Source organism: Pelodiscus sinensis, chromosome 21 (genome assembly GCF_052426305.1).
Source record: "Pelodiscus sinensis isolate ZL-2025 chromosome 21, ASM5242630v1, whole genome shotgun sequence".
NCBI lineage: Eukaryota > Metazoa > Chordata > Testudines > Trionychidae > Pelodiscus > Pelodiscus sinensis.
Genome location: NC_143072.1, coordinates 16,305,100 through 16,329,214, shown reverse-complemented (window position 1 = coordinate 16,329,214; position 24,115 = coordinate 16,305,100). Strand labels below are relative to the sequence as shown.

The 24,115-nt window shown below is 49.3% G+C and overlaps 1 protein-coding gene across 3 annotated transcripts in view; it reads left to right on the top strand.

The window, feature by feature from the left end:
• The window catches only part of RAP1GAP2 (RAP1 GTPase activating protein 2), a 353,090-nt gene that overhangs the window by 52,807 nt on the left and 276,168 nt on the right, over nucleotides 1–24,115 (top strand). For all 3 annotated transcript variants that reach the window (XM_075904876.2, XM_025179236.3, XM_075904878.2), the window contains exon 2: nucleotides 12,354–12,389. In XM_075904876.2, coding sequence (XP_075760991.2) covers nucleotides 12,367–12,389 — 23 coding nt within the window. In that variant the 5' untranslated portion in view covers nucleotides 12,354–12,366. The remainder of the gene's footprint in view (nucleotides 1–12,353; nucleotides 12,390–24,115) is intronic.

Genomic DNA, 24,115 nt, shown 5'->3' with positions numbered 1-24,115 from the left:
AGTGCGTGGGTGGCCACCCGGGAGAGATTCAGATGCCGCTGAAGGGTGCGTCTACACAGCACCGTAAACTTGAAATAAGATACACAATTTGCGCCACACAAATTGAGTATCTTATTTCCAATCTATTTTGAAATAGCTTATTTTGAAATTTGGCACATCTACACAGTGCCAAATTTTGAAATAGCGCACTATTTCGAGCCATTCCTTATCTCTTGTGCAACGTGGTTTACTGGGAAGACGAAATAGCACACCCGTTATTTTGAAAAATATTTCAAAATAACGGGCATCTTGTGTAGATATGGGGTAGCTATTTCGGGATACCGCCGATAGCACAATACAGCCGGCAACATGTGTGTCTATTATTGGTGCACATTCTACATGCCTCGGTGCCCATAACAAAATGTATTCCATGCATGGATGGAAAAAATTAGAGGGAACACCGGATTAGACCTCAGTTTAGCGTGTCAGATCCTTTGACTCCTCTTTCTTCGGTCCCAGCTGTACCACTCCCACTCATGAGGAGAAGTGTTTACTCGCATCTCTTTGAAGTCCTTCTGACAGTGTGTGGGTACTACTACTCAGCATGCAGAACGAAGCCCTCTGATAATACCTGGTGCAGAAGGGAGTGCCATTCTATAAGGGTTGCCAAAACCAGCCACTCTAGCAGGAGTTCTGGGACCTCTCCTTCCCCCTGCGTCTCTGTCTGCCATCCACACTTCTTTCCCCCCTCTCCATTGCTCATTGCTTGCCACCTCCCTGTGTGGGTCAGGAGGAACTCACCTGTAGAACCGGGGCTGGGAGCTGCAGCCACCCAATGCAGGTAGGAGGCTACCCTGAGTGGGGGTTGGCATGGCTGATGACTCCCTGTCTCCCCCCCTTCCAGTAACTGGACACTGGGTGTCTCATCAGTAGATCTGACTGGACAACTTTTTGGTTGAAAACTGGAGTCCTGGCCACTCTAAGGCGGGGTAGGCAATAAGATGGCGGCAGTGGTTCGTCAGGGTTAGCTCTTGGTGGGCCACCGCTGCTACATTTACCCGCGCCTCCAGTATACAGACTGTAGCGCCTGTTGACGACACTGAGAGCTGTGGGAAGTGGCACGGACCAGGACACCACCTCCTGCAGCTCCCATTGGCCAGGAATGGTGATCCGCAGCCAATGGGAGCTGCAAGCACCTGTATCTGCCGCAGCGCCGATAAATACAGCCTCTGCAGCCTGCCAGGGGCTAACCAAGGCAAACCAGATCTGGCCAGCTGGCTGGTATTTGCCTGCTGCCGATCTAAGGGCGTGAGGCTGTATAACTTCATTACTGTGGCTGATCTGTAGCTGATCCGTGTACTCCACAAAGTATGGGGGGGGGGGGGAAAGGTTAGGGTGGAATTCTAATGAGCTTTGTGGAGGAAATGGTAACCAAGGAAATAAGGGTAGTAAGGGTGCTTTGAATCTCGGTTGCAGATAGAGGTAGGTGCTCTATAGCTCTTACTAGATCACTCTAATTAAACAGGAAGCTATTAAGCATGATGCAACTCGAGGAGCCCCTAATGTAGCTGTGTGATCTCGCTCCGGCTGTCCTCTGCTCGTGGGAACCTCTTGGAGCTACCACGACATGATCTTTTCCAGTCTCACCACAGGTTGCCGGGAACGAGGAGCAGGGGTGTGAACTTGGAGTGCTAACCCCCGGGCACGCAACAGGCACTGCAGCCACTTTGGCCAGAAATCAGAGGGGCACCCCCCACGCTGACGTCTGTGGGAGCTGTGGTTGCTCACTCTTCTGTGTTGTTAGAAAGACCATTGGGATGGCCATGGATCAGACCAGGCATAGTGCATAGTCTGCAGAAGAGAAGAGTGAGGGGGGATTTGATAGCAGCCTTCAACTTCCTGAAGGGGGGTTCCAAAGAGGATGGAGAGAGGCTGTTCTCAGTAGTGACAGAGGGCAGAACAAGGAGCAATGGTCTTAAGTTACAGTCAGAGAGATCTAGCTTGGATATTAGGAAAAACTATTTCCCTAGGAGGATGGTGAAGCACTGGAATGCGTTACCTAGGGAGGTGGTGGAATCTCCATCCCTAGAGGTTTTTAAGTCTTGGCTTGACAAAGCCCTGGCTGGGTTGATTTAGTTGACATCGGTCCTGCCTTGGGCAGGGGGCTGGACTTGATGACCTCCTGAGGTCTCTTCCAGCTCTGTGATTCTATGATTCTATGACTGGTGCCTGTCGGGGTAGGGGGTGGAGGCAGGGCCACCCAGAGCAACAGGGAGCAGGTATGTGGGGGCACCCCATTTAGCTATTACAAACTTGGGGAACTTTTTGGGGGGGGCAGTGCACCAGAGTGCTACCACCAGGCACCTGTGTGGTCCTGGGCTCTGTCTGGCCTAGGATTTTATCCTGGGCAGTAGCCAGCAGCAGCTGCTGCAGAGGAGGATGCTTTAAGTGTTGCAAATGACAGTTATGAGAAGATTCCTTCTGAGCCACAGTAGTTACAGTATTATCTTAAGTACAGATTGCATCTCGCTAGTCTGCAATAGGGATGTAAGCGACTAGTTGAGTAGTCGACTACTTGCCCCCCCTTGCTGCCTCTGTATCAGAGGCAGCAAGGTGGGGGTGGGGGGAGGGGGAGGAGAAGCAGGAGCCGGTGCTGGGGGCAGCTGGCTTAAAAGCTGGTTCTCCCCAGCACTGTTTCTATAGTGCGCGGGGGAGGCAGAGGTGCAGCAATCTGGCTCATGCGGGGTCCCGGACCTACCTCCACTGCGGCTCTACATTTAAATGTAGTAAAAGCTGGGAGGCTCTTACTACATTTCAAATGAAGAAGCACAGCGGTCCAGGACTCGGCGCGTGCCAGGTCTGCTCAGATGCAGCTTGCACCGGGTATGGGACCTACCCCCGCTGCGGCTCTGCAGTTTAAATGTCTTAGGAGCTGGGCTGGCCATGTGCCTGGCTCCTATTACATTTAAACTGCAGAACCGCAGCAGGGGTAGGTCTGGCTCATGCCTCCCCTTATTGACTAATCGTGCAGTTGATACAAATTGTGTTGACTACACAATTAGTCAGGTACCTGCTTCTTAACATCCTTAGTCCGGCACCCTCAGGACCTGACCAGTGCCAAACCAGAGAATTTGCTGGACTACTGGAGGTCAATATTGTCTAGCAGCATTACCAACACTTCCACTGCTTACTGGGGTCTTAGAAGTCACTTAGGAGTAAATAACAGCACAGAACTCCGAGGGTATGTCTACACTTGCAGCCTATTTCAGAATAGGGCTGCAAATGTAGGCATTCGGAATTGCAAATCAAGCCCGGGATTTAAATATCCCACGCTTGATTTGCATCTTCCTGGTCGGGCGCCATTTTTTGAAATTTACAAGCCCGGAATAACTGCCCACATCTACACGTGGCAGTGAAACGGGTGTTTGAAATAAAGCCATATTTTGAACTAACTGTTAAATCTCAGGGCCCTATTCCGAAATAGGCTGCAAGTGTAGACATACCCTGAGGGCCAGGACTGGTGGCTGCAAACAAACATTATGGGACCACGGGAAACTTGGCCACACCCATGATAAGTGGACATCCACTAATAAAATCATGCCAGACCATGGATGTTGCCAGACCAGAAATTGCTGGACTAGAGAGGTTCAACCTCTGTTGAATCACAGGTCTTTATAACCCCTCCAAGAAATCTTCTTTGTCTGTTTAATATTCATGATTCTAACTCAGGATAGCCACATGAATGACAGTGAACATGGATGTAGGTGCTAAATTCTGAAAGTGGTGTGTGAAAATCTGTTGTTAGCGTTGATTGTGGCAGCAGAAATCTAGGAGCTTCTGCAGCCAAGCGGGGTAAGTAGCGCAGGATCAGGTCCGGTCATTATTGTAGCTCAGTGACTGGTTTCCATAGGATAGTCTGCTGATTTCCAGAGCTGATGTTTGGCTGAGTGTTAAGTGAAAAAGGGCTGCCTCTGTGTCTGTTTACCAGAAAGGAAGTGATCTGGTATTTCACCCAGCACCTGTATCTTTGTATCTTGCCACAATAGTATATCAATAGATCTTGACAGGTTGGTAATACGAGGCACACCCTTTCTGTGGGAACCTTGTGAATGAGATTTATCATTGGTGAAGTTTCTCAGCCAGACCTGAACTCATCTTCCAGCATGCAACAATTTCTGGCTCTGGGCTCAACCCAGATGTGGTTTTTTTCCCCTTTTCTGATGGCACGGTTTTTTTCAGAGAGTGAATGTGCTGGAGGGTCAGTTTCAGGACCCTTTGCAATTACATTGCAGCTTTCTGGTCTGTTTCTGTTGGGTTAGTCAAAGTGCTGGACAGAACTTAACTCAGTCCTGTGAGGTGGGGAATTATTATTTTCCCATTTCCAGAGTTGTTGACTGGAGTCCCACGACTTGAACTCGAGTCCGACTTATGTCGCCTAGGTGACTCGACTTGAGACTCGACTCGGGTTCATTGTTTGTGACTTGAGACTCGACTTGAGACTTGCTAATATTGTTGAATTGGCTTGGTGAAAAAATTGTATGAAAATGCCGCTATTGATGGCTTATACAAAAGTGACTTCACATTTTTTAAATTAAGACCTGAGACTCGACTTGGCATTTGACTCGAAAGTGACTTTAGGGACTCGAGACTCGACTTGGATGTGACAGTGACGACTTGAAGACAACACTGCCCATTTCACAGAGAGGGCAGGTGAATCATGGATGAGCTCAGGGGGGTCAGTCAGTGAATTAGCAGTGGAGCCAGGAGTCATACTCAGATGTTCCTGAGTCATGTCTACTTTAGTGTTACTGGACCAGGGACCAGGCCTTCTGACAGGGGGAGCAAAGGAGGCAGCTCTCCGGGGCTTGGTGATCCAAAAGGGCCCAACAGCCCCAAGCCCTTTAAATTGCTGCCAGAGCACTGCGTGGTGTGCGCCTGCCTTCAGGGCTGTGGAAGGACCTATTGGCAACACAAGCATGGGAAGTAGGGGTGCAGGAAGCGCCCCCACACTTTGCACCCAGCTTGGCCCTGTGCTGGGGTCCCAGCTGAGAGCCCAGCCCTGGGGGCCCTGCTGTCACTCAGGGTCCTGGCTGCTGGCCTCAGGATCTTGGCTGCTGGCCCCAGCCACCAACCTCAGGGTCTCCGCTGCCTCCCGGGGTTCCAGCTGCTGGCTCGGGGGCGCCATTCCTGGCCTCGGCCCAGGGCTCCTCAGGTGGTCCCAGTCTGGGGCAGTGAGGGGCACAGACAGGTGTAAGTGCAGGATGGGGGCACTGCTCAACACCCCCACCCTAAAAACGGTTCCAGCGCCGCTGATGGGCGGCGGAACCTCTGTGCACATGTGCTGTGCAGCAGGTGACACTGTGTGTGCGTGGTAGGATCTGGAAGGTCCTGCAAGCAAGGCACCTACACAGCCGCACATGGTGTGGCCTTGTGGTTCCGCACCACAAGCACGCTTGCATAAAGAACGCAAAGGCTACTGATTAAAATAAGCCCCAATTCTAGTCACTTTGAAACTGTGGTTTCCTTAAGAGCATTTGTTTTTCCAGGCAGCAAAACAACAGCAGCTGATTTCTTTTCTTCTTTCTCGCATTTGCCTTGCTACGACATCCACTGGCTGCCGCTCTGCTGTGTTGTCTATAAATATTTCAGCACAGATCCTTTAGCTCATGTACCCACGATCCCTGGAGCTCATTTGCATCAGTAAAAAGTTGAGGCAGCAGATGGGTGCACCCAAAAAATATGCCTCAGGGTTTGACTTTCTTTTCCAGGACCTAAGAACAGCATTATCAGGTACTAACTAATAAGGCTTTAAAATCTGCCTTTTCTGGAGCTCATCCAGGAGCGTGCAGCTTATTTTTAGAAACAATACTGTGCCCACTCTCTGTGAGTGGAGAGGATGAGCAGATGTCAAGGGAAAATGTTTTGGATGACTCAAGAGCCCAGGAAAGCCTAGGGAGAGATTCCGATAACTGCAGTGAGATCTGGAGACCGGGCTCTGAGATTCCAGCTCTGAGATCCCAGCTGGGTTTGGCCCTGCAAGCCTGACTCAGGGGAGTCAGGTCACATGTGCTGGGGTTCCCACGAGCTGTGTGTGTCTGCAATGGTTGAGGTCTGGGAGAGGCTGACAGGGCTAACCCAGCAATGGGCAACCTGGGTTAGTGAGGGGACCACTTCAGTGGCCCCTCCTCGTCTCAATGGGCCACAAGATTGTCGTAGCTAAGACGGTCTCCCAGGCAAGGATAGTTTTGCCACTGCACGTCTGTACGTGGAATTTGTAGGAGGTGCCGACTGAACCGTTGCAGCGCTGTGATTGGCTGCAGAGGGAGCACACAGCTCTCACCGTCTACGTTGTGCACAATCAGCACCCACCTCACGTCACGTGCCGTTGCTTTACGGGTGCGTCACGTTAGGAATCCTGGTAGGAAGAGAACCTATGTGGGTGGAAAACAGCACATCTGGCAACCTTGCTCATGGGCAGTGGTAAACAAAATGTCTCTTGGGCTGCTCAGAGCCCCGAAGGGCTGCATGTGGCCCTTGGGCCACAGCTTGCCCACCACTAGGCTAACCTGTAGTGTGGAGAGAGGCTTAAGTCTTGGGCACTCTGCTCGCAGCCTTGTGGGGGTGGGTCAGGAGATGATGAGTTGTGGCTTTTGCTACACCACACAAAGGGTGTGTCTGAACTACATGGCTCCATTAATGGAGCCATGTAGATTAGGCTGATCGGCAAAGGGAAATGAAGCCGCGATTTAAATAATTGTGGCTTCATTTAAATTTACATGGCTGCCGCGCTGAGCCGACAAACAGCTGATCAGCTGTTTGTCGGCTCAGCGCGCTAGTCTGGACGCTCCTGCGCCGACCTGAAAGCCCTTTATTGACCTCCCGGTTATGCCTTGTAGGATGAGGTTTACTGGGGAGGTCGATAAAAGGCTTTCATGTTGGCAGGGGAGCGTCCAGACTAGCGCGCTGAGCCGACAAAGAGCTGATCAGCTGTTTGTCAGCTCAGCGCGGCAGCCATGTAAATTTAAATGAAGCCGCGATTATTTAAATCGCGGCTTCATTTCCCTTTGCCAAACAAACAAATCTACATGGCTCCGTCGACGGTGTGTACAATGTGTTTGTGTGTGTGTGTATGAGGGGGAGAGATGTTGCCTTGCCCCCATCTCATCCAGAGACACCCTCCTCTCAGACTACATCTACACTGCACCTCTCTTGTGCAAAAGCCTATGCAAGTGAAGCACAGATTAGCATATCACCACAATTATTTGCATAATTAATTAGGGCCTGTTTTTGTGCAAAAGGCTTTTGCGCAAAAAGGAGCTGTGTAGACGACTCCTTTTTGCGCAAAACCCCCCTTTTGTGCAAGAGCCGTGCTTCCTCATTTTTTCAGGAAAAACAGCTCTTGCGCAAGAGGCTTGTGCAAAAGCCTTTTGCGCAAAAACAGCCCCTAATGAATTATGCAAATGAAGTGTGGCAATATTTTACTCCACACTTCATTTGCATAAGCTTTGCGCAGGAGAGGTGCAGTGTAGATGTAGCCTCCGAGAGGGGATGCGTGCCACAAACTGCCCACTGATTGCACATTAAATACGTTGTCACCGAGCATGAAGGCACTGGGACATAAGAGGCTCCCTAAATTCTCCCCCGCCCACTCCAGTAGCTGCCCCACTACAGTGTAGAGGCATAATTTGTCCGTGTTTGACACAGCTCTGCTAAATGTTTTTTCTGAGGATCACAAGGATGGCTTGTAAAAGGTGAATTTTGACTAGACTTGTAGAGACTCAGAAACTATCAACTACCCTTTGCACTTAGCTGGTCCCTCTTCTTTGTGCTCTCAAAATATTTTACAAAGGTATTATTATTTCCATCTTTCAGGAGGGGAAACCGAGGCACATGACATGAATGAGTCATCCACAGTTTCCCACTGAACCAATGTCTGGGAAATAGAATCCGAATCTATTGAATGAGTCCCAGTCATTTTTGATGCTATGAACTAAGGGAAAAATGATCTTCATAATCATTAGAGAGCCCTGATTGCGTGGAGTCTTACAGTAAAGGTGGACTCAGTGGGTATGATCCGAAGCTCATTGACGTTAGTGTGGGAGATTTGATATTGGATTCAACAGTCTTTGCATCCTTCCTGGATGACTGTCGCACACCTGCTGATTGGTTTATCCTCAGGTCTTAAAACAATTTTAATCTAGAGATTTAGAAGAAAGTTATTGTAAGTTGCACAATGAAAAAGAATTAACTTTGCACTATGCTCTTATTGCTCGTGGGAAATACTGTATATACCCATTCCTCAGAGGAATATTTTTTGCAAAAAAGTGAAGCGTCAGGGGTCGGCTTACCAATGGGCTTATGTAGTCATTATAGATCAGAGGCTGGTAAACATTGGCTCCCAGCCTGTCGGGTAAGCTGCTGGAGCACCGGAACATTTTGTTTACCTGGAGCGTCCGTAGGCATGGAGCCCCTCAGTTCCCAGTGGCTGTGGTTCACTGTTCCTGGCCAATGGAAGCAGTGGAACATGGCAGCTAGCATGTCTTTCAGGTAAACAGACCATCCCAGTGCACCCACAGCTTACCTGGATGGGCTAGTTTGCCAATCCTGAAATACTAGGTCGGCTTATGAAAGAGTTTTGCCATTTTTACCTATCCATCGGGAGGGGTAGTGGGGGGGGGGTTAGCTTATAAACAAATGAACCAATGAACGAGTATATACGGTATTCTATGGAAGAAGGGAGGAAATGTAAAAAGTGGATACACACAGTTCAGGGGAAGGTTCCATTTACCGTAACTGGTGGTGGAATATTGTGTAATAGATAGCATGCAGAATTCTATTGTGTAATAGAAATGTGGGCCAAAGGAGGCTTTACGCTGAACTATTTTGAGACGTGAGAATGGAAGGCTCAGATGTAGGACTGCATGCTGCAAAGCCTGAACAAGAGTTTGACTGCTCTGTTGCTAACACCATCCTCTTCAGTGGGCCTGTGCTAGAATTGTATTGCGTAACCGCAGTCTGCATCTGCACTGCTGTTACATCATCCGCCAACGCGGTAGGCACTCTGGGGGAAGGTCAGTTTTGGGAGAGGAGTGCTGTAAAGTGATGAGTACGTGGGAAACAGCATTTTGACAACATTACATATTTTCTGTGATCGTGTTGGAAAAGGAACTAATTTTTGGCTAAATGGAATTAATGCCTCAACGACAGATAACGCTGTGTTTGCCATCCCAATAGACATAATTTTACCTGTTGAGATATTAGTGCTAATTGCCTTAGTTCATGTTAGTATTATTTGAATAAGTGTTCCATGGAGATAAGTACTTATTAAAAGTACCAAATTAATAAATGATGTCTTGGGGGCACAGGGGTGTCTCTTAAACCACTAAGAATCAGGCTCCAGCCGCTATTTGACAATACAGAAACTCTTTGCTTAACGTAGCTATGTTCCTGAAAAATGCTACTTTAAGCAAAATGATGGTAAACAAATCCAAATTGTCCATAAGAATGAATGTAAATCAGGGAGGGGTGTTAGGCTCTGGGGATTTTTTTTTGCCAGACGAAAGACATTATATTCATTGGATACGTTTTAAAAATAATTTTAAACAAACAATGGAAGAATGTACTCACCAATAATGTTCCTGTTAATCATTTCCATCCATGTACAGAATATTTTTTATGTGCACCAAGGCATGTGCAAATGTGCACCACCAGTCGAAACAGATCTTAGCAGTGGTGCTCTGCTAATCAGCTGGGTGACATTTGAATCTCTCCTGAGTAGCTGCACAAGCACCCAGCTTACAGGAAACACTGTTCACCAGTGATTGCGAAACTGTATTTAGGCATAATGGGAGCCTGTGGGCTTTCCAACCAGGGAGTGGAGTTAGGGTCGGGGCAAACCACCTTATGATAGAACCTTGGGCACCTTTCAGTGAGTATATTCTCTAATAGGGTACGTCTACACAGCAGCATTATTTCGGACTAACATAGAGCACGTGTACACTACAAGCCTTTATTTCAAAATAATGTTGAGCTGGAGTAACTTCTTACTCTGAATCCTGTAACCCTCACTTCACGAGGAGTAAGGGAAGACTTCCTGTTGTGTAGATTAGCGCCAAAAGCCGAATTAAGCTATTTCGCCTTAAGCTACGCAATTGACATAGCTGAGGTTGCGTCGCTTAATTTGACTTTAGCCCTGCTGTGTAGACAAACCCTGATAGATCAGCAACCTAGTAACAAAACAATGTTACTCAGGATGACTTTGTGAGTACTACGGTTCTATGTGATCAATGTGTCATCTTTCTTCTGTGGATCTCAAAGCATTTTGCAGACATTACTTACACCGTACAGACTGTCACGATGGGGTATGTATCCGTCCCATTTTACAGCTGTGTACAATCCAAGCACACAGTCTAAGGAAACAAAGCAAATTGGTAGCACAGCTATGTATAAAACACAGGAGTCTTGCTGTCTTCACATTCCCAAGCCACCTGGCCACAGTAGTGTGGAGTTGCAGGTCAGAGTTACTAGGATTTGGTAGAATGTTCTTGGAATGTTTAATTTTGTCAGAACTTTTTTCCTCCCTATATTTTAAGCCCCCCACAAAATAAAACCTTAGCATGCACATGTCTTTTGGAGCATAACATGGGCTCTCCTCTAGGATGTGGTGTCTGCATCATTCATTTAGGAGTGTGAATTTGTGTCTCATTTCACACTGGTTATAGTCAGTGTCTGAGAAAATATACAGTGTTAGGAGGCTCTTGTCCTGCAGTCGCTGCCTTGAAATGAGCTGCATGAGACCTGGGTCCCATTCCTGCCTTTGCTACTAACTTGGGGCAATTCATTTAACTTCCCCACTTAGAACGTGATGCTTTCCTCCTTGGTAAAGAACTTTGAGATATGCAGATGAGAAGAATTTACCGTACACAGGCCCGGCCTTTGGGCAAGGCGAGCGGAGCGGTTGTCTTGGCCCCCGCGCATTCAGGGCCCCATGGCCTCGTGCATTCAGGGCCTCATGGCCTCGTGCATTCAGGGCCCCATGGCCTCGTGCATTCAGGGCCCCACGCTGCCTAGCTCCTGGCCCTGCCCACCTGGTTGCTCACTCGCTGCCCTGACTGGGAGCAGCATGGCCATGCGGCTCAGCCAAACACAGCGTGCTGTCTTGGGCCCAGCAAACTCTTTGGCTGGGCCTGATTGTACAAAGATCAGTACAGGTTGGCTTACCCTGGTCCAGCACCCTTGGGAACTGACTGGTTCTGGATGAGAGATTTTTCCGGATCAGGGGAGGTCATTTCTGGCCCCCGTATTGCCAGCTCCGCCCCCTGCCTTGCTGCCCCAGCGGGCTTCCTGGCCTTCCCGGGCAGCCCAGCTGCATTGCGCTGGGTTCCTTTCCCCCCACCTGCAGCGCGCAGGGACTCTCTAATCCTGAAACATCCCTGGTTGCCGGACCAGAGAGCCCCCGTTTATGACAACCAATCCCAAGCTAGGAACATCAGCCCCAGGAATTAGCCATTCCATAGGACCTTCATTCTCCATAGAAGTATAGGCAGAATCCATCTTTACTGTTGAGTTGTGGACGTGCAACTGCTAGAAGGATTTGTTTAAGGCTTGGAGTTGTGGTGTGTAGTGTGTTAAATGATACAATGGTACTTTTGAATTAAGTACCATCAGTAAACAATTCATGGGATATTGTGTCATAGAATCAGAGAATCTTAGAGCTGGAAGAGACCTCAGGAGGTCGTCATGTCAAGCCCCCTGCCCAAAGCAGGACCAATCTCAACTAAATCAACTCAGCCAAGGCTTTGTGAAACTGAGACTTAAAAACCTCTACGGATGGAGATTCCACCACCTCCTTAGGTATCCTATTCCGCTACTTCACCACCATCCTAGTGAAATAGTTTTTCCTAATATCCAACCTAGACCTCCCCCACTGTAACTTGCGACCATTGCTCCTTGTTCTGCCCATCCGACACTACTGAGAACAGCCTCTCTCCATCCTCTTTGGAACCTGCCTTCAGGAAGTTGAAGGCTGCTATCAAATCCCCCCTCACTCTTGTCTTCTGCAGACTAAGCCCAAATCCCTCAGCCTCTCCTTATAGGTGATGTGCTCCAGCCCCCTAATCATTTTGCTTTATTATGGTGTAACTGACCAGCACCTTCTCTTTCGGGATTTTAGTTAATTGCCTCATGGCCTAGACTTTGCACTGATGAACCTCACTTAGGTCAGGTAAATAAAACTACAGTAGGAGAACATTGATATAGTCAATTTTATCAGCAGTCCCTGGGTCTCCTAAGAACATATGAGAAAAAGAAATCTAGAATGTCTAATGAATCACAAAATATTGGATACTTAGTAATGCTCTTTTCTTTTTTTTCAGGATTGACAAAAAGATGCTCGCCAGCTTGAAGATCAAGTAAGTAATCAGAATTTTCTCTGATATCTGTGTGGTCCTCCTATACGGGGCACTGTATCTACAAATCCAGAGAACCTATGTTTCTGATCACTAGTTTTCCTTTTGGTTTGATTAGTGCACCAGATTCTGCTCTCTTTTATGGTGGTGTAAATTGCACCCCCACTTGGTTAATGTTAGTGGGTCTGCAGTAGTGTACAGGTTGTCCTCACTATAAGTCCAAGATATGTTACAAAAAACTTGGACTTACAGCAAAGCAACTGAAAGCAGGGAATATTTTTCCTGCAGCTGACTTCCATTTGCACAAATTGGTTTTTTGGGTTTTTTTGTGCCGCTAAAGAGCAGGGAATGGGAGGCCTTATAACTCATCAGTTTCTACAAGCGTCAATGACTTCAGTGTGGAACGGATGTATAGCGGGGCAACTTATAGCAGGAACACCCTTTAATTCAAATCAAATTATTGCCTGCTATGAATGCAAACTTGGGAGGAGCTTACTGACAAGTAAATCCTAGATCTGCAAAAACAGGTTTCAGTAGCTAAACAAAGGTGGTCAAGTTGTATGTCTAACATGGGGCCGTGTGCGCAAAATGTAGATAAAAAGAGAAAACGAACTCTCCCCAACCAACTATTAGGACAATTCATTTTTTAACAGCTGTCTTTTATGTCATCGTCTAGTCTATGAGCCAGCCTTTTGACAGAGCCGGCCCAAGGTACGGGCCAGCCGGGCTACCACCCGGGGCGCCTCATTGTAGGGAACGCCGGGCGGGGCTGTCGGGCCGGGCGGGGGCAGCACTGCGCATGCTCCATGCGCCCGGGGAAGCGCCATGCATGTGCCGGGCGCCTGGGGGTGGGGCGTCGCACTCTCGGGGGTGGCGCCACACTCCTGGGGCCCAGGGGGCGTGAATGGCTCAGGTTGGCCCTGCCTTTTGGTGCATAAATGTATAGACTAAGACATAAAAGCCCTTGATTTGCAAGCATGTGCAAGCTGATTCATTTAAACCTTTTTAGTGTGTGGGGTCAGTAAACTGGTTAGCAGATTAGTGGATTCTTGTGCTACACAAGTAACTCAATTGGCTGACTAAGGTGACAGAAGTTAGTGAAAATCAAACAATCCTCTTGTGCCACACTTGCTCCTGCTGAATGACATCTTCCTCCAGGAGTAGTCCCATTGGTTGCAAGGGGAATGCTTGCAGGATGAAATTCTACTTATGTGAGTAAAGGTGGCAGAATCTGGCCCTTATTGATTTACCTGAATACAATTAGTTTATATAGATGCATAGAAATGCTGGGAAGTGCCCATCGACATACTCTAGGTCCCTTTGACTCTACTTTATAATGTATCCTGACTGCAGCCATAAATATGAGCCAGGCAACCTAAATTCTAATCCTCTTTTCACCATTGATTCCCTTCCTTACAGTTCTCACATTTGCAACGTGCCCTGATGTTCATCAATCTTGGGCTATTTTAGACAAGGAGAGAAAATGCCAAAGCAGTCAGGTGCTTTTTTTTTTTTGTAGCTGTTGTCTAGTTACCAGTAGGTGACAGTACTTGCTCAATTAGGGTGAAACTAACCTCTGTGCAAAAGGTCCCCTCCTAAGCCATAAGCATGAATAAATCCCAGGTAAGTCCTCAAAACAAGACTTGAATGGGGCACTGGTTTCTGCACAAGAGTGAATTTGATTTTTAGAAAATCTAGGAAGGACTTCAGGAAAAAAATGTGCTTAGCAGGGAGATTGGTTAGACTGGTGAAAGGTCTCCAGTGGAAAGGTGTGGCAACATCATCATTTGAATGACTTAAGGCTGGACGAAGCAGTGGAGAATAGAGGTTCATGGGTAAAATCCAAGATCCACTGTTTTCCATGGAGCCAACAGCATCCCCTAGTCTCATCTGAACTCTGTGGTCATTCGCTGCTGACGGGTTGGAGAGGGAATGGTGAGGCAAGATGAATAATTGGTCTTTTCCATCTCTGTTTTCTATGATCTCCTCCTTTTGATAGGGCTATTTTTATGAACAGCCCACTGCTTATTTTTCTTTGACGTTCAAGGTGATTCATGTACTAAGCAATTATAATAAATACAGTTACTGCCTTTTATGTTGCTTTAAGGCAGATACTGTATAATTGATAAGCTGTCAACTTTGCTTGGGGGTGGGGGGAGAAGCATCAGCGCCAGCCATCTCTGACCTTTCTGGCCTAAATCTATCCATGTGCCACTTACACTGTGTGATTTTTGTAGCTTTACCTGCTATGTCATGTTGTACCACTGTACAAAATGGGCCTGCCTTTGAAAAGATACGGCCCTGTAATGCCGATAGGTGGAATCGAACCTGGGACCTGTGCAGCTTAGTGCATGAGCCTCTAGAGTAGTGCTTGTCAAAGTAGCCTATGAAAACTCTTTGAGAAGGCTGCTAACTGGCCGCGCCAGTGTGTTTATTTACGGACGCTGCAGACACGGAGCCTTGCAGCTCCTGTTGACTCTGGTTTGATGTTTGCAGCCAAAGGGAGCTGTGGGAAGTGGTAGCCCTGGCCATGCCACTTCCTGTTGCTCCCCTTGGCTGCAAACGACGAACTAGAGCCAATGGGAGCCACGAGGCTGTGTGGCCACGGCACTGGTAAATAAACACACCGGCGTGGCCAGTTAGCAGCTTTCTCAAAATAGTTTCGGGGATCACTTTGAGAAACACCGATCTACCGCATGAGCTAAAATTCAGCGGGCCATTAGCTAAGGCTGTAGAGAAGGCTCATTATTGGTCTTAATGCCACTAGACGGGACAGTTCATCACACTCAGGAGATGTGTGAGTTACACACCTCAGAGGAGTAGGATGTAGTTGGGTTGCTTAGCTTCTCCAGTGCATCCACACCCACGGATGGAGATGCTATAAAGTGGATATCCATGGATTTACTGCTAGGCACAAGATCTTTGTTTTAAATTTCATTTTGGATGGGATTTTTTAAAGGTGCACAAATCCCCCTCAACTCCGCTACTCTCTGAGGCTGCTTGGAGCATCTCCGTTGAATTGTGGAGGTATTTAGCGACTCTATACAGTTTCTTGCCCTGCACTAAAGTCAATCAGTTTAACTATACATGGATGAACTTGGTTTTGATTCCGTTATGCTGGGTAAAAGTTCAACCCTCTCCTCATGATGCACCAAGAATCTAGAAATAAGAAGAGGGACAATGTGTACTCGCACCTTCAGAGTGCTGCCTTGATAAGACTTGTTTTTGTACTGCCTGCAAATGCATGTTATTAACTCTCAATTGCCTGTCGAAAGGACCTAATGCAGTGGTCCCCAACGTTTTGGGGCTGCTGGGCGCCTGGGGGCGGGGCCACTCATGCGCCGCGCGTATGGGGGCGGGGCCGCTCACGGGCCACATGCTTGGGGGCGGGGCCAAGCATGCGCCGTGCACCCGGGGCCGGCACTGGCATGTGCGGCGACCCCGGGCAGGGGCATCCCAGGTGCCACGCGCCCGGGGCCGGCACCGGCATGTGCTGCGACCCCGGGTAGGGGCTGCCCAGGTGCCGGTACCGGCATGTGCCGCGCACCCGGAGCCAGGGCCGGCAACAGCGTGCGCTGCGACCCCAGGCAGGGGCCACCCAGGCGCCCGGGGCTGGCACCTGCCGCACGCCCGGGGGCGGGGCCAGCCCAGATTGCTCCGCAGGTGCACATAAATGGCCCGGCGGGCACCATGGCACCCACGGGCACCGCGTTGGGGACCACTGACCTAATGACTCTTAGGCCATGAGCCTTATTAGGGTACAAATCCACGAAAGGTGGAAATGTTTGTAAATATAATTGTTTCTAGCCTTCAAGCTACTTGGGGAGTGTGGACAGGGAATTTTTGTGTCTGAATCGTGTCAGGACTATGTTGTAAAACGTGGTGGCATATTCCTCTCAGCTAAAAAATAAAGCTCTGGTTTGGTTTGCACGATTCTCAGAAAAGAATCCCTAACCCAGAGATATCAGTAACTCTCATGTCATTCCATTGACTTTGCTGGAGATTTGTTAGGAATTGCATCCCTCTAAAATTAAACCAGAATCCAGCTCCCTTTCCACACTGGTTGGGGAAACTGGACTAGACCATTGCCAGCAGTAAGCATGTAGGTTTTCTAGTTGCCATCATGTGGGCAGTAGGGGCTTTAAACTAATCAAGACTCTATTTTCACTGCCCTTTTTCAGTCTAATCTTGTGACTGGCCTCGTTGAGGATAACCCTTCCCTGTCTAATATTTCCCATCGTGGCTGTTATTGGTCATGAAAAGAGTGGGAACATAAGGGTAACCTGGCAACGGTCTTGTAGCCACTGTGTGAGCTATATCTGCTTTGAACAAAGTTAGATGAGACAGCAGTGAAGGAACTGGTGGTTAGTCTATGGTAGCATTTCCCGGAAGTTTCATTTCCCTGAAGTAGCAATGTTGGGAAGTCGTATGGAAAAGAGGCTAACAGGGAGCGATGCAATGGAGAGGTGTGGAAGTTGCTTGATCAGTTTATTCTGAGGATGATGATAAAAAGATAATGCTAGTCCTACAGACATCACCAAATGTATTTCATGGTTCTTCTCCATGATAACCACCCTTGGCCATATCTGGATCTGCCGCAACATATGAGACACTCGCTTAAAAACACGCATCATCCTTTGCTTCTTGCTTTGACAGATGACCAGTCACCCTGATTAACAGCCAGCCCCATCCTCCTGATAAACTTATGATGCCTTCTTGGATTTCTCTGTTACAGAGAGATTTCATCGCCTCCTGGACATTTGCCACTATGCGTCAGTGAGCTAAAGCAATAACATTCCCGGCTCTGGGCTATTGCTGTTTATCTCGGTGTTCATCAGAGTTTTCCATCTTGTTTTTGATAGCTAGGATTTGAATGAGATTTCCATCTTCCATCTAATGTGTCAATTTTACTGTCTACAAATTGGAGAAGCCATCTCATTTTGGGAAAAAATTGAGCAGGTTTTGTCTGATAGCCTTCCTGAGTAACACTGATGACCACTGGGTAGTCCATGAATTTTGCCAGTAAGTTTTGCTATAAATCTATTCACAGTCATTTTTGTTATTGTCAAGCCCTAAAACTGCTACCATTATATCCTCTTTATAATCTATCTCTATAGCTTAGACCATGTCTAAACTTACTGAGCAAAGATCAATCTCCTGGCATTCAATTTAGTGGGTCTAGTTAAGACCTGCTAAATCAAACTCTGAGAGTGGCTTTGGCTGGTGCCAGTACGCCGCACAGTTGTGAGGAGTAAGGGAAGCCAACAGGCATGTTTGCTCCCATTGGCCTCCCTCTATGAGGATAGTGCCAAGCTCGGCTTAAGGTAAGCCGACTCCAGCTACGTATTTTACATAGCTGCAGTTGCGTACCTTAACCCAACCTTCCAGGCCTAGTGTAGGGCCTGATCCAAAGCCAATTGAAGTCGCTGGAAATCTGCCCATCTTTTTTGCACAAAATGGACCCGTCTTCACTGCTTGTTTTTGTGCAAAAACCAATTGCGCGAAAAGCATTGGCAGAGAATATACAAATGAGAGTGCAACAAATGCTAATGAGTGCTTCATTAGCAAACCCTCTGCCTTCAAAAGGCTACAGTGTAGACATAGCCTTAGGGTACATCTACACAGCAGTATTATTTCGGAATAATGGACATTATTCCAAAATAACATAGTGCACATCTACACGACAAGCATTTATTTCAAAATAATGTCGAGCGGGAGGACGTCTTACTCCGACTCATGGTAGCTCTCATTTAACGGGGAGTAAGGGAAGTCAGAGGAAGAGTGTTCCTCCTGCAAAGGGTTCTGATAGCATGGAGGTCCATGCTTGCTGATTCCATTACAATATAGGTGTCTCATGCTTAACGCTGGTGATGATTCCTCATGAGTAGAGCACTGAAGTAAGAGTAGACCTGGGTTGCCTTGGGCAAGTCACTTAAACTCTCCAGCTATGCCTACACTACAGGGGTTTTGCGCATAAACCCACGGAGTGTCCACAGCTCAAGCGCGTTTTTGTGCAAGAAAATTTACAGTAAAACGGCAGAACAGAGGGGTTTTTGCGGTGTAAGTATATCACTTTCTATGAGGAGTTGCTCCTTTTTGTGCAAGAGTTCTTGCTCAAAAAGGTGTGTGTGGATGCTCAACAGGGGTTTCTTATGCAAAAAGAGCCTATCAGAAAAAGCACAGGTGCTCTGATGACCATTCTGTGAATGGCCATCAGAGCTTTCTTGCGCAAGAGTGTCTATGCAGTGTGGACGCTCTCTTGCGCAAAAGGACGTTGCTTTGAGGTCTGGACGCGTTTTTGCGCAAGAAGTTTTTGTGCAAGAACTCTTCTGCAAAAGGCTTCTTGGGCAAAAACCCTGCAGTGTAGACAGAACTTCTGTGTCTCTCTTTTCCTTCCCACTCTTTGTCCTGTCTCTTTTCTTATCACCTGTTTGAGGCAAGGACTGTTTTACTGTCTGGACGTACAGCGCCTTGCATAATAAGGCTGCAACCTCAGTGGGTGCCATTATGTGCTACAATAATACATGCAACAAGACTTGGGACATACTCCCATTGAGCTTGAGGTAAATGTATGGGTAATTAGTTGTTCTTGTATTTCCCGTAAAATTATTACTTGCAGTTATTCTTTATTTAATGGGAAAATATGCATAAGCCCCTTTGGGAACCTGCTCTTTGAGCCTGCAGTGCCCACCATCGCTGGCCCAACAGAAATTGAATTAATGAGCTGATCACTAGTGTTTTTTGCAGAGTTAATGGGGAGTTTAAATCAGGTTTCAGGGTTTATAGCTTTGGAGACAAAAAAATCCCCATGGAATTTCTCCTATGGTGCCAAGAGTGATTTAATTGTTTCTCTTGCGCCGTCTCAAACAGGCTTTTATTTCTAGGGGCTGTGTCAATTGTTTGCTTGCCACTGTCTCGGGTTTCCAGAAACAATTCTGCTGCGCTAAAGTATTTTTAACCTTCTCTGTCCCAGCACACTCCTCCATTAGTGGCTGTTCAACATTGTGTGCAAAAGGCTGTGGATGGGCTAACTACTGTTTTTAGTGTACCTGCCCTGGGTTGTAGGTGACACGGCTGGTGATCAAAAATCAGGCCCACCCTAGACTTGCAGCTAGGCCTATTGAAGGGGGGAGGGATAGCTCAGTGGTTTGAGCATTGGTTTGCTAAACCCAGGGTTGTAAGTTCAATCCCTGTGGAGGCCATTTGAGGCAAAAATTTTGTCAGGGGTGGTACTTGGTCTTTCCATTTTCACTGAAAATTCTCAAATGTGTTTATATTTCTCTCTCTCTCTCCCTCCCTCTCCTGAGTCTTGAAAAGTTGAGATCCCGTTCCCTTATTCCCTACAGAGGACTCTCACCGGGCTCTAAATATTGGATCCCAACAGTTTCAATTTCCATCATTGTGAAAAATTAGGGCCGGATCCAAAGCCTGTGAAAGACAATGGGAGTCTTTTCTCAAAGACGACAGTTGGCTTTGGATCAGGGCTATCATAAATTGAGGAGAGTGGCTTCAATCTCCCACACTGCCTCTGGCTACTTCTGGTGAGATAAGTGTGCTTTTCGCGACTCCCTTCCGAATGGACCATACTACAACATTCACTTGTGCAACCCATAGGGGCGAACAAAATGGTCATCCTTGTGACTCCTGCTTAGGACTGGTGTTCATTATGGCAAAGCCCAGCATCAGTTCTAAGGGTTAATTATGTTTAACGTTCTGGTCATTTCTGTTTACAGGCAGTCCCCGGGTTACGTACAAGATAGGGACTGTAGGTTTGTTCTTAAGTTGAATCTGTATGTAAGTCGGAACTGGCGTCAGCCGCTGCTGAAACTGATCAGTTTCAACCGCGGCTGAATCTGGATGCCAGTTCTGACTTACATACAGATTCAACTTAAGAAACCCAGGCGTCCCCAAGTCAGCTGCTGCTGAAACTGATCAGCGGCTGATTCCAGGAAGCCTGGGGCAGAGCACCTCTGCCTCGAGCTTCCTGTAGTCAGCCGCTGGTCAGTTTCAGCAGCGGCTGACTTGGGGACGCCTGGGGCAGAGCAGCTGGGGTGCTGCTGGGTTGCTCCAGTAGCGCGGCTCCTCGGCGCTACTGGAGCAACCCAACAGCACCCCAGCTGCTCTGCCCCAGGCGTCCTGATTCAGCCGCTGCTGAAACTGACCAGCAGCGGCTGAATCAGGATGCCTGGGGCAGAACAGCTGGGGTGCTGCCGGGTTGGTCCGGAGCGGCGCTGCGGGACCAACCCGGCAGCCCCCAGCTGCTCTACCCCAGGGGTAGGCAAGAAAAGCCTGGTCTGCTGGGGGGGGGGGGCACTAGCTGCACCTCCCCCAGCAGACCAGGGGGACAGGAGCAAAGCCGCGGAGCACGCCCGCAGCGGGACAGTCCAAGCGCGTCTGGGCTGTCCCGCTGCGGGCGTGCTCCGCGTCTTTGCTCCTGTCCCCCTGGTCTGCTGGGTGGGGGGGGGGGGTCCAGAAAAGCCGCTAGACCGCCCCCAGCAGACCAGGGACACCAGAGAAAAGCCGCCGCCTGGGCGGCTTTGCTCGTTTGCCCGGGAGCAAAGCTGCCCAGGCGGCGGCTTTGCTTGGGTGTCCCTGGTCTGCTGGGGGGGGGGGGGGCAGTGGCTTTGCTTGACCCCCCCAGCAGACCAGGGGGACAGGAGCAAAGCCGCCCAGGCGGGGGGGTCCCGCTGCCTGGGCGGCTTTGCTCCGGGGCAAACGAGCAAAGCCGCACAGGCAGCGGGACTCCCCCCGCCTGGGCGGCTTTGCTCGGGTGTCCCTGATCTGCTGGGGGGGGGGGGTCCAGCGGCTTTGCTGGACCCCCCCAGCAGACCAGGAAGACCGGGAGAAGCTTTTCTCGCCCCAGAGGACACGGGTGGCGAGCCGCCGCCCGTGAGCTCCGGGGCGAGAAAAGCCCCGTTCGTAAGTGCGGATCCGACATAAGTCGGATCCGCGTAAGTCGGGGACTGTCTGTACTTATCAGCACCACATCTGCCTCTCTCTCTCTCTCTCTCTCTCTCTCTCTCACACACACACACAGACATGATAGAGGCCAGACTGAGAGCCACACAGACACACACACACACGACATGATAGAGGCCAGACTGAGAGCAAGAGACCTCTCATTCTCTTTCGGCACTCTGAAATTAGCGGACTGCACAGCTCCTCTTCTTCCCTGGTGTTATTAGCTTCAACTGCGTCAGAAATCAAATTATCTGTCAGCCGATGGGCTGAGGGAGAGTGTTAGGTCAGCTGGGCTTGTTCCTTCAAGCAGCCTGCGGAGATGAATTTCTTGCAAGGAAATTGGTTTTGTGCGCCTCTGAAGCCTGTCAAGACATGACAGAGAGATGAAAACCATCACCTCACGGGCGGTAGCGAAGAAATGATATTTTAAGCATTTATGAAATGTCACCAAAGGTTCATTGAAAGATGACTCTCGGGGAGATCATCAGCTATTAAATCATTGAATTCTTCATTGCTCTCATAGGGGGCTAATAGCTACTGTTAAAGACAAACTCCCATTGGTTCACTGAGGCTCTGAGTGCCTCTGGAGGAATCTCCAGTTGACTTCAGGAATGAAAGAGCCCATTTTAGGGTCTGTTCCGTTTTTTTTTCAGGCTCACAAACAACCCAACCTTGGCTTACCAAATGTATCAGACCAGCAGTGGGCAACCAAGGGTGATGAGTGCACCGCTTGAGTGGTCCTCCTTCATCTCAGTGGGAGGCAAGATTGTCATAACCAAGACAATCTCTCGGGACAGGACAGTTTTGCTGCTGCGCTTGTGTACCTAGAATTTGGGGGGAGGGGTGCTGATTGAGCCATAGAGCACTTTGATTGGATATAGAGGGAGTGTCTGGTTCTCACCACCAATGTTGTGGGCAGTCAGCCCACACCTCACTTCACGTGGTCTTGCTTTACGTGCATGGCACTAGTACTGGTAGGAAAAAGCCTATGTGGATGGAAACCAGCGAATAGGGGAACCCTGCGTGTGGGCCACAGTAAACAAACTGTCCGTGGGCCATACACAGAATTCCCACCACTGTCTTGAACAGGGCTGGGTAAGAGGCTGTCAGCAGGCTGGATCCGGCCTGCCCAGCACTTTGATCTGATCCGCAGCAGCTCCCGGCTCTGCCGTTAATGCGTTGCTTGGGAGGCGCGAGACCTTTAAATAGCAGCAATTGAAAGGGCTCCTGGCCTGTGGCTACCCTGCTACTCCCCTGCCCCCGGCCAATCGAGACCTGGGGATGTGGGAGTGCGCATAGTCTCCTCCCCCCGCCAGGAGCATGTGGCACCAGAGGGAACTGCCAGCTGTTCAAAACAGCTAGCGGTTCTCTCTAGGCGCTGCGCACCTAGAGCGGGCGAAGAGGGGCTAAGACTTCATTTGCTCCCCCACCCCCAGGCCATTCAGAGGCTGTGGGCAGCGAGGTCTCCTAGCTCTGCCCCTTCCACCTGAGGCCTCGCTCCTCCCGGGGTGGCCCGCAACTACTTCAGAAATTCGCGAAGTGGCCCCCTCTGAAAAATTATTGCCCGCCCCGGTCTTTGACCTTGTCTAAATGCAAAACTTGTACCATTCTCAGAGTCCCAGCCATTGGTAGGCTACAGAGCTGTGCTACTCTGGCTGTGTTGGCTTAGATGTACCATATTGCCATAGGGGGCGAATTACGCTAGCACCTTCCAGAAAGACATTAGCTATTTAGAGCGTGTGTGTGTGTGTGTGTGTGTGTGTGTGTGTGTGTGTGTGTGTGTGGAGTTGATGGCAAATCTATGTTCAGTAGGGGCAGGAGCAGCTTGAGGCCGGCTGCTGCACCTGGCGCCCTAGGCAGAGCGCCGATTGCAGTGCCCCTGCCTGCACGGCCGTCAATGGCCGTGACGTCATCACAGGGCACCCCGGCACCCCGTGACATCATCATCGGGCGCCCGGGCCAGCGGCACCCTAGGCAGCTGCCTAGCTTGCCTAGGCTCACGGGCCACCCCTGAGTAGGGGGTAGGAATGTAAAATCCCATTTAATTGGTTAACCAGTTAATCATAGTGTTTAACTGACTAAAGGGGAAGCAGGCAGGCCAGAGCAACCACTCCACCCACTGTGGGCAGCCCCTGCCTATGTGGGGGTGGGTAGGCCATGGAGCTGGAGCAGCCCTCTGCCCTAATGGTTACAGCTCCCACTGGTTAACCATTCACATCCTTACTAGGGGGTTGATTTTTTTCATACCCCTAGCCAGCAAAGCTATGTCAGCTGTGACAGACCCAGACCAGCTGGCTGGCACATGCTAATGGAGGGAAGGTGTGCTGGGCTCTGGGTGAACAGTTTCCTCTTCCCTGAGTAAACAGGACCAAGCCTAGTACAGGATTATCAGGCAGGCACTTGTGGCCAGTTAAGAGCATGCTAGAAGCATCAGGCTCATCAGAGTACTTGGAACCCATGAAGCCCTGTTGGGGTTTGTTTATAAGGCCTCCCTGCAGGGAAGGTAGTAGCCAGGGCCGGCCCACAACATTTTGGCACCTGAGGCGGGGAACTCAAATAACGCCCCCATGTCCCCTCGCTTGGGCCAAAACTTTGAAAGGTCTCAATTCTCTGGGTCCTATTGGCACCCTCCCCCCCCACCCCCCGTAGTCTGGCACCTGAGGCGGCCGCCTCAGTTCGCCTTATGGTAAGGCCAGCCCTGGCAGTAGGAGCCCAAGATGTGCAAGGGAGAGGTGTTCTGCGGGAGAGCAGAGGACTGCAGTAAGGCA